The sequence below is a fragment of the Hemicordylus capensis genome, chromosome 1 (genome assembly GCF_027244095.1).
Source record: "Hemicordylus capensis ecotype Gifberg chromosome 1, rHemCap1.1.pri, whole genome shotgun sequence".
Lineage (NCBI taxonomy): Eukaryota > Metazoa > Chordata > Lepidosauria > Squamata > Cordylidae > Hemicordylus > Hemicordylus capensis.
This window is the reverse complement of record NC_069657.1, coordinates 211694773-211709291: the sequence shown is the minus strand read 5'-3', so window position 1 is coordinate 211709291 and position 14519 is coordinate 211694773. Positions and strand designations below refer to the sequence as shown.

The following is a 14519-nucleotide window of genomic DNA, read 5'->3' as shown; positions in this document are numbered from 1 at the left end:
GGATGGGGTTGCTCTCCCCACCAAAGGAACAGGTAAGTAGCTTGGGAGTCCTTCCGGACCAAGGCCTCACTCTGGTTTCTCAAGTTGAGGCTATGGCCAGGAGCATTTTCTATCAACTTTGGTTGATACGACAGCTGCGTCTGTTAGGGACTGGCATTCAGATGGTTTAAAAAAAAATTTTACACTTCTATCCCGCTCTTCCTCCAAAGAGCTCAGAGCGGTGTACACTGTTATTTTTTATCCTCACAACAACCCTGTGAGGTAGGTTAGGCTGAGAGATACATGACTGGCCCAGAGTCACCCAGTGAGTTTCATGGTTGAATGGGGATTCGAACTCAGGTCTTCTCAGTCCTAGTCCAACACTCTAACCACTATGCTATGTTGGCTGGTTTGGCAGGGGTGTTACCTTTAAGTAGCAGAGAGGGTGCCCATGTTTCCCCCTCCGGCGCTGTCACCAAAAACAGTGGCGTGGGGCTGCTCCATACCTCCCTGCAGCCCCGGTCAGCGTCATACCGGAAGTGGCTGGTGTGTGACATGTGCACTGGCCACTCCAGATAAGGACCGCCGAACCGTTTCGTGCACATCCCTAGCATCTGTTCCTTGAAGATAATGATCTGAGAACTCTGGTGCCCTCGCTGGTAACCTATAGGCTTGACTACTGCAGTGCGCTCTACATGGGGCTGCCTTTGTATGTAGTCTGGAAATTTCAGTTGGTCTGAAATGCAGCAGCTGGATTGGTCTCTGCGGTTTCTCGGAGAGACCATATTATGCCTGTTTTTAAACAACTGCATTGGCTGCCAATAGGTTTCCAGGCAAAATACAAAGTGCTGGTAATTACCTTTAAAGCCCTAAATGGCTTACGACCGGGTTACCTGGGAGAGCACTTTCTTCTGCATGATCCTCACTACACATTAAGGTAATCAAGAGGTCCATCTCTGGATGCCACCAGCTCATCTGGCAGCAACTCAGGAACAGGCCTTCTCTGTAGATGCTCCTGGTTTGTGGAATGCACTCCCTATAAGACATTTGTACTTTAACATCTTTACCAGCCTTTAAAAGAGCCCTTAAGACACATTTTTTTAAAGCCTGGCTTTTAGTAATCTTTGAATGTTTTAAATTGTTTGTTTTAACAATTTTATTTTGTCTTTATTGTCTTTATTTATGTGAACTGCCTAAAGCCTTTGGAGTCAGATGGTATATAAATAAAATAGTAAAAATATTACTTAGAAGCAGTAAAGGATTCTTACAACTTCTTTTAAAAGTTCTTATTAAAGTTCAGATTAGGAATACACTTTTTGCCTAATAAGGGAAAGCAGTAAGTTTTAACCTTAGACACTTGTCAACTACAATAAAAAGTATGTAGTTTTTGTTTTATTTAGGTAGATATTATTTAGGTAGTAATGCATGATAAGTATGAATAAAGAGCACAGTAATATCAAATCGAGGACAAGCATTACAGTAAGAGTTTTGCATGCCATCTCTGCAAGTCATTCCTCAACTCTTGGGTGCTCCAGAAACCAATGCCGACGATTCTCTGGACACACGATATGGAACTCTACCTCACCTTTTCATTAACCTTACCCCTCTCCCCTATTAATGTCTCAAAGCAGATTACTCGACATGCTAGCCTATCACTAGGTGCAGTAGTGCAACTGACAACATAGCTGTATGACTGCCAAGACAAGTAGGCATTACTTGAGGTCACCTTTGTAAACCATCTTGGCCTTAGACACTTGCATGAGAAATATCACCTTCCCAAAAGCAGCTGGTATATTGAGAAGAAAACTATTTTAATTCCTTTAGCAGAGAGTGTTACAGTGTTCAGACAAGCAACCAGTAATTATTCACAACCAAAAGCTATCATTGGTTTAGGTATGAACATTTTCTAAGAAAAAACCTACACCTGAGTTGATATTAAGCATTAAGGTATTAAGCCAGTTACACTGTTTGCCAATATGTTTCCAGGCAAAATACAAAGCGCTGGTTATTACCTTTAAAGCCCTGAACGGCTTAGGTCCGAGTTATCTTAGAGATCGCCTTCTTCTGCATGATCCCCACCGCACGTTAAGGTCATCTGAGGAGGTCCGTCTCCAGTTACCACCGGTTCATCTGGTGGCGACTCAGAGGCTGGCCTTCTCTGTAGCTGCTAACTGTTAACTGGTTTTAATTGTTTTTACCTTGTTGTAAACCGCCCTGAGCCACTTTGGAAGGGCGGCATATAAATCGAGTAAATAAATAAATTTAATATAATATTAAGAATATTAAGGCATATATTATTTAATTGTTTTATGATGTTTTTAATTGTTAATCATTGTTTTATGCTTTATAATTTTTGTTTTAATTATTAACTGATTTTAATGGTGTTTTAATGTAAACTGCCCTGAGCCTTTTGGAAGGGCGGTATAAAAGTTTTAATAATAATAAAATAAATAATAAATAAATAAATATATTTATTCAGGCAACAACGTCTTCACTGCGCAATAGGTATTGTGTTTTCCCAATGAGAAAAATTAAAAACTTTTGCAGCACCTCAAAACAAAACAACTCATTCTACAGTACCGCAACACTTGTCCCTTTTGCCATTAGACCAAAAAGAACGACTAATTCAATTAGAAGATTTGCATCCAAGTGTTGAATAGAGTGCATTTTAATAAATACAGAAGTTGCATCTCGTGCTATACATAACACTCAGTTCCTGATGCTGGGAACAGGCAAAGAGCAGAGAAAGAAGAATTCATCCAATGAGAGTAAAAGATGACACAGCAGTCAGTATAGGAACATAGGAAGCTGCCATATACGGAGTCAGACCATTGGTCTATCTAGTTCAGTATTGTCTTCACAGACTGGCAGCAAATTCTCCAAGGTTGCAGGCAGGAATCTCTCTTAGCCCTCTTTTGGAGAAGCCAGAGAGGGAACTTGAAGCCTTCTGATTTTCCCAGAGCAGCTCCATCCCTTGAGGGGAATATCTTATAGTGCTCACACTTCTAGTCTCCCCTACCACAAGACCTCAGAGGCAAGTTTATCTGAGTTTATCAGTGGCAACCCTTGAAAAATAGGGGGCATGAGGCAGGCAAGGAGATGACAGAGATAGCTGATCCCTACTTGATAAAGTTTGAAGAATATATTCAAATATCTATGTTATATACAGAAGACCACTTTTGTAGATATCCATTAATTTAAAATACCTAACTAAGCAGCAGATCCATTTATTCCACATGTCAAAAGAGGAGAAGGCGCCACTTTTCTACAACTTCTTTAGTCACTTTAATAGAACGGCAACAGAAGCATTAAGGCCACAACTAGCCCGCATCACACAAACTGCAGCAGAGCCTCGTTTCGAAAATGAATGGTGCTGGGGCTCAAACCTAAAAGGAAGCCACGCGCTCCCTGACCGAGAAGCCCACTGCTTACATGTCCCCGATGTGCACGGTCAGATCGCAATCCATAGTGACGAGAGACAGCCTCTAGGCACGTGCCCGGAGGCGCCTTCCCGTTAGTGCTACTTGAAGGTTCCCAAGGCTGAGCCCTGGCACTGGCAGACAATATAGGTCCAGAGCCGGAGCCTGGCTCATCGTACCTACCCACCCCACCCCCTGGGTACTTTAATATCAGCGAAAGGCGCGAGTGGCACCGATTTGGGGGGGGGGAGACTTAGAGGTCAGGAGAAGTAGCGAGGGAAGTCTGCGGCCCTCCCCACAGGAGAAGCGGGGGAACCTCCCGGGACCAGCATAAACTTTTTGCTTCCTAGGAAGCCTGCACCGCAGAGAAGTGGGCAAGTCAGACCCTCAGCCCACGGAGGAGGAGGGAGCCGACCCAGCCAAACCAGGCGGCGCCGTCACATGTCGGCGGGAGGGAGGAGGAAGCGAGGCAGGCGGCGGCATAAGCGCCTCCCCACGCCGAGCATCCTTCCCCTCCGCGTGGCCTTTCCCCCCCGTTTTCTCTTTCCCCCCCCCATTGCCGCCGCTTACTTTTCCGCCACGCCGCCTGGTTCCTGGCCGGGCCCGGAACCGTGGTTGTTGCTGCTGCCAGCAGCCGAGGGCGGCATTTCCGCCTCCGAGGAAGAGGGCGGCTGCTGCTGCTGCTGCTGCTTCGGGGGGCCCTTCCCCGGCTCCTCCAGGATTCCTTCTGAGCGGGTGCATAAAGAGCGGCCGCCGCCGCCGCCGGGCACCAGCCGACAGCCGGCAACGGCAGGCAAAGCGAAATGGAGACGCCTCAGCGCCGGGCGGCGGCAACAGACCAATCCGCCGCCGCTGCCGCCAACTGTTGTCGCGCCAGTCTGGCTGAGCCGCAGCAGGTCCCTCAGCAGCGCCAGGCTCCGGAGCCGCATCATGCCGCGCCTCTGGCTTCTCCCCGCTCGCGCTTGCTTGCTTGCTTCCTTGCTTGCTTGCTTGCCTGCCTGCCTGCCTCCCTTCCGCGGCCGCCGACTCCACCACTGACAGTCTGAGGGCAAGAAAAAGTGCCGCCGCTGCTGCTGCTGGCCGCCCTAAGCTCACACACACCCTGCGAATCCCGCCCCTGTGCCCACCCCCATTGGGCGGTGGCTCCTTTAACGGTCGAGCGCTTGCGGCGGTCATTGGTCTACCAGGCACGTCAATTGCACGGCAGGGCGGCTGCCCACTCCCTCTTGCGCTCCTCCCGTCCGCCGTTTCAGGAGACTGGAAGATGTGGCGCACTTGGAGCTGGGCCTGCAGCGCAGTCATCTTCACCGCGAGGGTGTGGAGAAAGCGAAGCAGACCGAACGGAGGGTCGCCGTCTCTTTCAGCCCCGACCTCGGTTTATGTGCATATACATATTCTTCTTTAGCATGCAGGTGTATTATATGCAATTAAAACTTTAATAAATAGCCTTGGGCCGGAGATTCTAATATTTATATTATATTAATGTATGAAAAGTCGCCTGGCTGCCCACCTTAGTCAAGGGGAGAAATCATTTTATGAGCCGAGGAAGCCTGCAAGTGATGCTCTAGAAAGAAGCACGGAACGGAGAATAGCCAAGACGGTACTGGATGCCAGTAGTAATCCTTGATGCTAACGTTTGCTCGTCTTCCCCACCCCACCCCCCACCACTCCGTTATATATTTTTTCTTATAATTCTGTACTTTTCACAGCAACCCAAAGACTTCCAAACATTATAATATATCTTTAAGCAGATCGCTTCTCGATCCCTAAAATACAGACGCACGCGCACACATTCCAGAAGAGCAAAAGCACAGCGAGTGAGCGAGCTGTGTGGCACTTTAACGGATGTGCAGCGCATACGACTGAAACCTTGTAGTATGTCTCTCTCTCTCTCTCTCTCTCTTGTGCTTGTACACTGAATAGTTAACTATGTATGTATGGAAGTATTATTTCTTATTGGACTAAGAAATGCAGGATAATGTACAACCGTTTATTTTATAAGGCTCAATTTAAGATTTAATCTCAGACTGCTGTTTCCTCTCTCTGCCTCACCCTCTCTGCTCCCTCCCTCGTTTGCCAAGTGGCATTCATTGTTAAGTTAAACTAAAACCCACTGGCTTTTGCTCAAACTTCCAGAAAGGAACGTAAGTCAACTAGTCTGTAAAGGAGAAATTGTAACTAAAAGAAACGAGAATGTAAAAAACGTGTGAGAGCTCACTGAGCTTGGCGGGGTGGGGGTGGGGGCGGAAGGGACGGGCAGGATGACGCTACTCGTGACGTCGCTTTCGAAGAGGCCCTCTGAGCTCAGACCAGGAGGGTCCGCGAATCAACCTAACCTAATTCTACGGGCGACTCATCTTCCAGCTACGTGCGCCTTTACGTGTCTTCCCGGCCGCGCCGCACGGAGGTTTCTCGCGCGCCATCTGTCCCACTGGCTTGTTCCTCCTTAGCTCCCTGCTTGGTTCTCTAGGGAGCCGCTGGTCCTCCTCCTCCTCCTCCTCCTCCACCTGCTCCTTTTTCAGACGGAGTCGAGATGCTCCCACTTTATATATTTGGGATGATATCTGGAAATACTGTATAGCTGGAAAATACATAGTTGTCTTCCGGTTGCCTTTCTTCCCTCATTTTTATATACATATTTTTGTCACACACACCAAAGCAAAAGGCAACGTAGGGAGTTCGTCTCTCTAGCAGGGCTGAGCTAGAGCTGGAAAGGCCGGCGGAAAAAAATGCTTTCCAAATGTATAACGAACTTCTCCAATTCTTGCAACTTTCCTACAGAGTTTTGTGGTGAGGTACCCTCACATTAGCATGTAGGGTGTGTATTAAATTTTCTGTCATGAAAATGGAGAGATCCCTTGACTTTTCCTTCCTAAAAAGGTCAAAAGAAAATGAAAACAATACATGTGGATGTGATGGCAGTAAATTGACCAGGTACACATTTGAACAATGTGTACCTGGTACCTGGAACATTTGAAGTATTCCTGGAGGTGTTAATGTGAGTATATGTTACATATATAGCACTTTCTGTTTCAATTAAAATGTGTTAGAAACTGAGGGAACAGCACTAATGTCACACTGTAGTTACCATGGTTACTGGTTACTTTCATGACATACTGAGTATGCTGCCACCTTCTGGGAAAAGGAGGAACTTAAATTGATATGAACAAACACTAGCAATAGTACAATTAAGCAATACAACACAGTTTGGTGAAAAGATTAAAAGTTAGTAAATCAAGAAAAGAGTTACAGTAGTGGTCAATAAGCCAGACATTTATAGATGTAGAACCCTTATAGAAAATCTTAATTCTGATGGACTGCAGGACTCTTCATGTGTATGTCTTTCACTCTGGGCCACTGCAGAATAACTTCATCCCTCTTGCTGAAATTCCTTTAATTGTCTAAAAAGTAATATTTCTGTTTCAAAGATTTTTTTTTTAAACTGCTATACAAAACCTGCTATAATAACATACATAAACAGCCAGCGGACATAATCTGTGTGAGATTACTGAAAAGCTTTAAATCCAGTCAATTGATTTGAACAAAGACAGCATCACCTTTAAGACCATGGTGTACAGGTAATAATTCTATAGTTTAAAAGTTGCACATTGTCCTTTAAATTCAAACATGAAGGTCTCTTAGTATACCTTTGCATTCCCTTACATGGCCCAAGGCTGCCTGGTTTCTCTGTGACATCAGGACAGCTGATCCAAGAGCAGCAGCCAGAGAGCCATGCCCGCAAAGTCTCTTGCTGCTTCAGCCCACTGGGAAATTGACAGGTGATACTCAAAGTCCACCGACTCTGAATACTCAACAGATTTATAACCAAAGATGTGTATACTCCTATAAAGGATGTATTTCACGAATTAGATAGAATCAGAGAACTGAAAGGATCACAGAAGTCATTTGTTGCAATAAATGCAAAACTTTTTCATTTATTGCAAAATGGCATCCTCAACACCTTAATAATCTCTATATATAATTTTCCTGGGTGTGCCTTGGAATGTGCTGATTGGCTGGGCGGCGGAGGTACCTGATTGGCTGAGGCGCACCCAGGAGGATTGGTCGCCGGCAGGCCCTGGAGGCGGCGGTGGGCCTGACTGGAGGTGAGGCGCCCGTTGGAGGCCAGGGTGGAAGGGAAACAGAGGGCGGGACTTCCCTGTTCGCCGCCTGGGAGGAGGAATGGCGGCGGCAGGGCCCTTTTCGGCTGCCTGCTGCCCGGTAAAGAGGGCAAAGAGGGCGTGTGGCAGTGGTGACATCTGGCCGAAAATGGCCACCTGCTGCTGTAAAATGCTCAGTGTGGGTGGAGGAAAAGGGAGGGCAAGAGAGAGTGGGGCAGGAGGGAGGGGGAAGGAGGATGAGAGAGAGGGGTGGGAGGGGAATGGAGGGAGGACATGAGAGAGTGGGGCAGGAGGGAGGGGGCGAGAGTGTGGGGCAGGAGGAAGAGAGAGGGGAGGGAGAGTGGGTCAGAAGGGAGCAGGGAACAGCTGGCCCCAAAGAGCACACAGATGCTCTGTGCAGGCCGGCTAGTATGTATTATTTCTAAAGTGCTACAACACTGTATTCTATATCACAGTGGTTCCCAAACTTTGATGGGTAGCATACTGCTGCTGCCAAGAACTCAGACAATTGCAAGTTACCCCAATTCCCCAGAAAGGTGATGGTTCATCTCCACTTAAGCAACAGACAAAAGAGAGGCATGGAATAGACACAGGCTGGCCTACAGGAAGTTACAAAGGACCCCCAAGGAAAGTCCTCAAGTACCCCTAAGGGTACACAAACTACAGTTTGGCAATGAAGTTTTTTCTTAAAAAAAAAAACAAACCACACCCCCAAAATCCCTGGCTGCAGTCTTACAGCCCCCCCCCCCCCCGGTACCCTATATCTAGGAGCAGTAGCTGCTATATAGGATTTACTCCTCCCCACACACCAAAAGAAGTTGCTTTTCAGTAGGTTCTTCCTAGATTTTGGAGGGTATGGTAGGTACAGTTTAAGTTCAGAATTGCTAATGGTAACAGCAGCATGACAGGAAGAACTTAAACAGGAAATCCAGTTTGCCATAATTGGAGCTCCATGCTTTGTTGTCACAACCTGCTGAATTGCTGCTGCCAAGAAGCTGATAAAGGACAGGAGCCCAGGCAGGGGAGAGGTAACAGTCCTAGGTGAATTGCAATCAGTCGAAATATTCATGTTGGTAACATTTTGTGTGTGTGCTGTATTGTATGGACGATATTCTGTGCATTTATTTATGGAATCATATAAACTGCTTTGAAAACTTTGTTGAAAAGTGGTGTATATCTATATATGTACAGTGGTCCCTCTACTTACGAAATTAATCCGTTCCGAATGCACATTTGTAAGTCGAAAAGTTCGTAAGTCGAAAAGCGGTTTCCCATAGGAATGCATTGGGAACGGATTAATGCGTTCCGGAGCCTAGAAAAAAGACCCATACCCCCAGTAAGGCTTGCAAACTGCACAGGAACATTTCTTTTCAAGAATAAACAGGCAGTAAACAGGCAGGCAAGTCAAGGAAACCGCATGTAAAATTCGTAAGTTGAGGAAACCCCATCTAAAAATTTGTAAGTCGAAAAAACCGCATCTAAAACCGGATCTAAAACTGCCGTTTGTAACTCGAAAAATACTTATGTCGAGTAGTTCGTAAGTCGAGGGACCACTGTATATATCTCTGTGTGTATAAAGTAAAATAAAACAAATGTAAAGGTAAAGTGTGTCGTCGAGTTGGTGTTGACTCCTGTGGCAACCACAGAGCCATGTGGTTTTCTTTGGTAGAATACAGGAGGGGTTTATCATTGCCTCCTCCCATGCAGTATGAGATGATGCCTTTCAGCATCTTTCTGTATCGCTGCTGCCTGATATACGTGTTTCTGGGAAGCATATCAGTGGGGATTCGAACCAGCAACCCTAGGTAAGTTACTTCCCCACTTGCCATTAGGTGGCTATGTGTGTTTTTGTGATATATATTTGTAGTCTAAGTTGTAGTCATTAAGTATTATGAAACTAATATGTCAATCTGGTGAAATAAAGGATGCTTCTCGTCACACACTACTGAGTTAGAAGAGGAACATTACTCTTTATCCTACATTTCCTGCATTGACTTCCAGTGTTCTGGGATCAATCTCAGTCATGGCTGAACAGACACATATCCTGGTTGGATGAACACAATTCACATATACTTTGCACTCTACCGTGAATGCCAGTTAAATGAAAATGATAACACATTAGATTCATCAATGTTTAACTTAACATTATCATTTATGTACTTACTGAACCTGCTCATTTTGGTTTGTCACAGAGTCTAGGCTCTTGGGACACATCTGGACACTTTCACGCAACTTTAAGTAACAATAAACTTCTTACTAATTAATTTGCCCAACCATAGTATCATCATTAGCTAAAGGTGCAGATGAAAGAGCACAAGTGATTTTACTGAAAACAAACAAGATAACACACGTCAGATGAGGTTAGGCAAAAGCACTAGAGGAAACTGAAGAAACTGGAGAGTGAGCTAAAAGACTGGATAGTAGTTTTCATTCCTTTCAAACAATTTAACAGACTATAATAACATAGAAAGCCATTGAGATTAATATACTAATTTGACTGCTGGAAAGCAAAATAGGATTTTATGCTAAACTTAGACAACCATATGCCTGCTAGGTCATTTCCCCTCCTAAACTAAATCCCAGCTTTTCATACCTTAGCATTATTATTATTTTATACCACTTGGAAATTAGGGAAGTGGGATCACTTGGTTTTGCCATGAAAAATTTAAGCAGAGATTGAAATTATGCCACTCAGCTTGAAAATGGAGAACCAGAGAAGGTTCTGGACATCCTTGGCAGCGGTGTAGCTATAACAGAGCAGATGGGTTCAAAGAACCCACGTCCCCCAGCTCCCGAGGACCCCCAGCTCCACCCCTTCCCATTTTCTTCATTATCTCCCTCACTCTGAGGGGCCGCCAGGGAGAGGGGTGAACTCGGGGGCCCTCTCCTCTAGCTACGCCCCTGATCCTTGGGCTTTATTATACTAGTAAATTCAACAAGTATTCCACAAAAATGCTTGGCGGGGGGCAATACTGCAAAATTTCCCTGCTAGTGGAAATTCTCCCCTCCACTGAGCTGATTTAAGTGCTTAAAAGAGACAGAACTCCCATTCTGGCCTAGCATTCTAACATTGCTAGGACATTGTCCTACCAGTCTATATAAGGTTCTTTCTTTCTTTCTTTCTTTCTTTCTTTCTTTCTTTCTTTCTTTCTTTCTTTCTTTCTTTTCTATGCTGGACTTCTCCAAGGTTGCAGGCAGGAGTCTTTCTCAGACCTATCTTGGAAATGTCAGGGAAGGAACTTGATACCAGGTAGGAGAGCTGGTCTTGTGGTAGCAAGCATGAAATGTCCCCTTTGCTAAGCATGGTCCACCCCGGGTGTGCATTTGAATGGAAGACTACATGTGAGCACTGTAAGATATTCCCCTTGTGGGATGGGACCGTTCTGGGAAGAACACCAGCACGCTTGCATGGAGAAGGTTCCAAGTTCTCTTCTTGGCAACTCCAAGATAGGCTGGGAAAGGCTTCTGCCTGTAACCTTGGAGAAGCTGCTGCTAGTCTGGGTAGACAATACTGAACTAGATAGACCAATGGTCTGACTTAGTATAAGGCAGCTTCCTATGTTCCTATCCTAAGGTGTCTTGGATTATATTATTTACCCCCTACTACTGCTCTCTAGCTGGTAAGCTCACAGGAGTAGCTTAACCATTCTGGGGTACAATTCACCTCTTTTATGGAAAAATGTACAAATTTGCCTTTTTCATATTTTTCTAGTACACAAGCTGTATTGGACAACATGTGCACCGAATTGCACATTTCAAAATCATCCTCAATAAGGCGCAAGCATTTTTATTATATATACATCATAATTCTGTGTCATATGGTTTAGAAACAATAAACCAATTCTACCTATATGACTTCATGCAAGTTATCTTCTGCTCATGGTTACATTTTCAACTCTGCAGCACACACCAGGAAACTTTTTTTAGTAGAAATAACTCTTGAAGGCAGGTAGTAGAGGTCTTTCCAGTTCAGGCACATCCACCAGTAAGAGTTTAAAGGAAAGGATAAATCCCCTCATCAGATCTGCAGCACAGATCCTAGATAAGTAGCAGAAATTAAGGATTATCTCTAAAGTAACATGGACATTTTTTATTTTTCTGTTTTAAGCAATTTGATTGACTGAACTACATTTGATATAGGATCTGACACCATAATCCTTGTTTCTAGGAGTAATTCATTTTCCTCTCAGCACACTTAAATCGAACTACCATAGTCAACAACACATGATGCAGTTTATCTATGAGAATGTAGATAGTAGACTCTCAGGGCACAAAACTTCAGAACAGAAGCTTGTTGTTAGCTGTGAATACTGCAAATAATATGAATTTGATTCTGGCAACAATTACAATTAATTGTCAGAGTCATTCCAGCTCTTATGGGAATAGTTCCTGTTCAACAGATTTCTCAGAGGAGAAAGAACAGAAATATAAACAGTAACTATGGTGATTTTAACCTAGAAAACATGTAAAAGGCAAACATTTGGGGAACACTAATCTGATAGTCAGATTAGAATATGATAGATGAAGGGAGGAAGGCAGAAACCCAGTGTTATGCAAGCAAATAAATTATGTGTAATCGTAAATTATGTGTAAATACATAATACATATGTATTATGTGTTTGTTTGTTTATTTCATTCATTCATATATATCACCTGATTGTGTATCTACAGGCAGTGTACACAATTTAAAACAACAAATATAAAACAGAGTAAAAACAATTAAACCAATTCTTACCACACACACACACACACACACACACACACACACACACACACACCCCTCTATATCTAGGAGAGCCAGTGTGGTGTAGAGGTTAGAGTGCTGGACTAGGACCGGGGAGACCCGAGTTCAAATCCCCATTCAGCCATAATACTAGCTGGGTGACTCTGGGCCAGTCACTTCTCTCTCAGCTTAGCCTACTTCACAGGGTTGTTTTAAAAGAGAAACCTAAGTATGTAGTACACCGCTCTGGGCTCCTTGGAGGAAGAGTGGGATATAAATGTAATAATAATCATCATAATAAATAATATATCTATCAATTAATTGCAGTTAAAAGCCTGAGAAAACAGGTGTGTGTTGAGGGTTTTCCTAAAAGCAATCAGAGATGGGCATGCTCTTATGTTGACAGCAAGCATATTCCAAAGCCCCAGGGCAGCCACAGAGAAGGCCCAGTCATCACCAGACAAGCTAATGGCAACCATAACCGGAACTCCCCAGATGAACTTAATACGTGGCAGTGTTCATGACAAAGAAGGCACTCTCTTGAATAACCTTGACCCAAGCTGTTGAGGGCTTTATAGGTAATAACCAGCACTTTGTATTTTGCTCAGAAACACATCAGCAGGCAGTGCAATTCTTTTAAAACCAGTGTTATATACAGTTCCTTCAGGTTGTCCCAGAGTCCAATCTAGCTGCTGAATTCTGTACCAATTGTAGTTTCCAAAAGACATACAAAGGCAGGCCAACACAGAGAGGCACTTCACATGATCGGTGTGAAGCGCCGGAGGGGGTTCTGCGGGGACGATCCCCACAGACGATCAAATGGCAGCCCTGGGCAGCCAGATCGGCTGACCACACTACTGCCAGCTCCGTCATGGAGCGGGCGGGGGCTGCAGGGATCGGGGGCCATGCGGCCCCCAGAAGTTCCAGGATGCCCCCCACGAGCGCACGGGGCATCCTGGAGAGACCCCTGAGCCCAGGAGGCTGCTTGCCGTGTCCCAGTCGGAGGTCTATTCATTTGTCGCCACGCACCGTGGCCACACACGAGCAAAAAGATCAGGTTAACAGAGCCCTCGCTCCTTTAACCTCGTCTAAAGGGAGGGGTAATTAGAAGGGTTAGCTGCCTTGGGAGCACCAGGCTCGCCTGCGAGCCCAGTGATTCCCATCATCCCTGGAAAGTGGGCTAAGCTCCCTTAGCCCACTTTCCAGTGATCGTGAGAATAGCTTCAGAGTGTATTATAGTAGCCGGGTCTGGAGGTTAGCAGCATATGCCCCACTGTTTTAAGGTCAGTTATTTCCACCAAGATATCTTTATTGCTCAAAGATAAAATATCCACCATATCTTTTAGTAACAGAAGATGGTGTATTTACACTGAAACTCATTTTGCTTTTAACCTGTAACATCTGGTAGATATTTTATCTTTGCGCAATAAAGAGGTCTTGGTGGAAAAAACTATTTGGAAGTTAATATGTGCATAGCTTCACCAACATCAACTTATTCAGAGTTTTTAGATCATTTACCTTCAGAAATGTGTTCTTCAATTCTAATTGATGAATTAATGTTCTTCAATAAAAACAAAACCTGAAGTTTTACTCTTCACATGCAAAATGACTTTCCAGATACTAGACGAGTTAATGCTCTCTACAATGCACCACCAAGACTGCATTCTGACAACAGGGGTGCCTTTTCAGCAGCTCAGTTCCACACGTACATAGGCAAGTTATTTAATAGGCTCAAGTCCATATGTGCATGGTCATCACTTGACAACTGCAGCAGCACCATGAATGCCCACATGTGTAAAACAGTGATCACAGATTAAACACTACAGAAAAAGCTTTCATTATCACCTGACATCCCCTCTAGTGCACTCTCTGTCAGTGCAAGCCATTCACACATTCAGCAACAAGTTGAAAAACTCCCCCTTTGAAAAAGTCCTCTCTGAGCCATCTTCTCTTTTCAGCTACGCCGACTCTCTTTGCTGACTTTTGACTCTAAATACTTCAGACCCAGGGGTGTAGCTATAATTGAGCAGATGGGTTCAAATAACCCAGCCCCCCCCACAGCTCCTGAGGGGCCCCCAGCTCCACACACACACACACACACACACACACACACACACACCATTTTCTTCATTATCTCCTTCACTTGGGCCACCAGGCAGAGGGGCAAACATAGACCCCTTCTCCCCTAGCTACACCCCTGCTTGAACTGTTTGTGTTTACACAGTGTTAAGAATGTCTGTTGCTTAATTTCTTTTTAAATCCTAATTAACCTCGTTT

The 14519-nt window shown here is 44.7% G+C and overlaps 1 protein-coding gene across 2 annotated transcripts in view; it reads right to left on the bottom strand.

Moving 5' to 3' along the window:
• The window catches only part of GLS (glutaminase), a 113055-nt gene extending 108513 nt beyond the window's left edge, over positions 1-4542 (bottom strand). Inside the window, exon 1 of one of the 2 annotated variants that reach the window (XM_053273518.1) lies at positions 3969-4542. In XM_053273518.1, coding sequence (XP_053129493.1) covers positions 3969-4330 — 362 coding nt within the window. In that variant the 5' untranslated portion in view covers positions 4331-4542. The remainder of the gene's footprint in view (positions 1-3968) is intronic. The other variant, XM_053273510.1, reaches the window with a different exon arrangement.
• Between the last annotated feature and the right edge of the window lie 9977 nt (positions 4543-14519).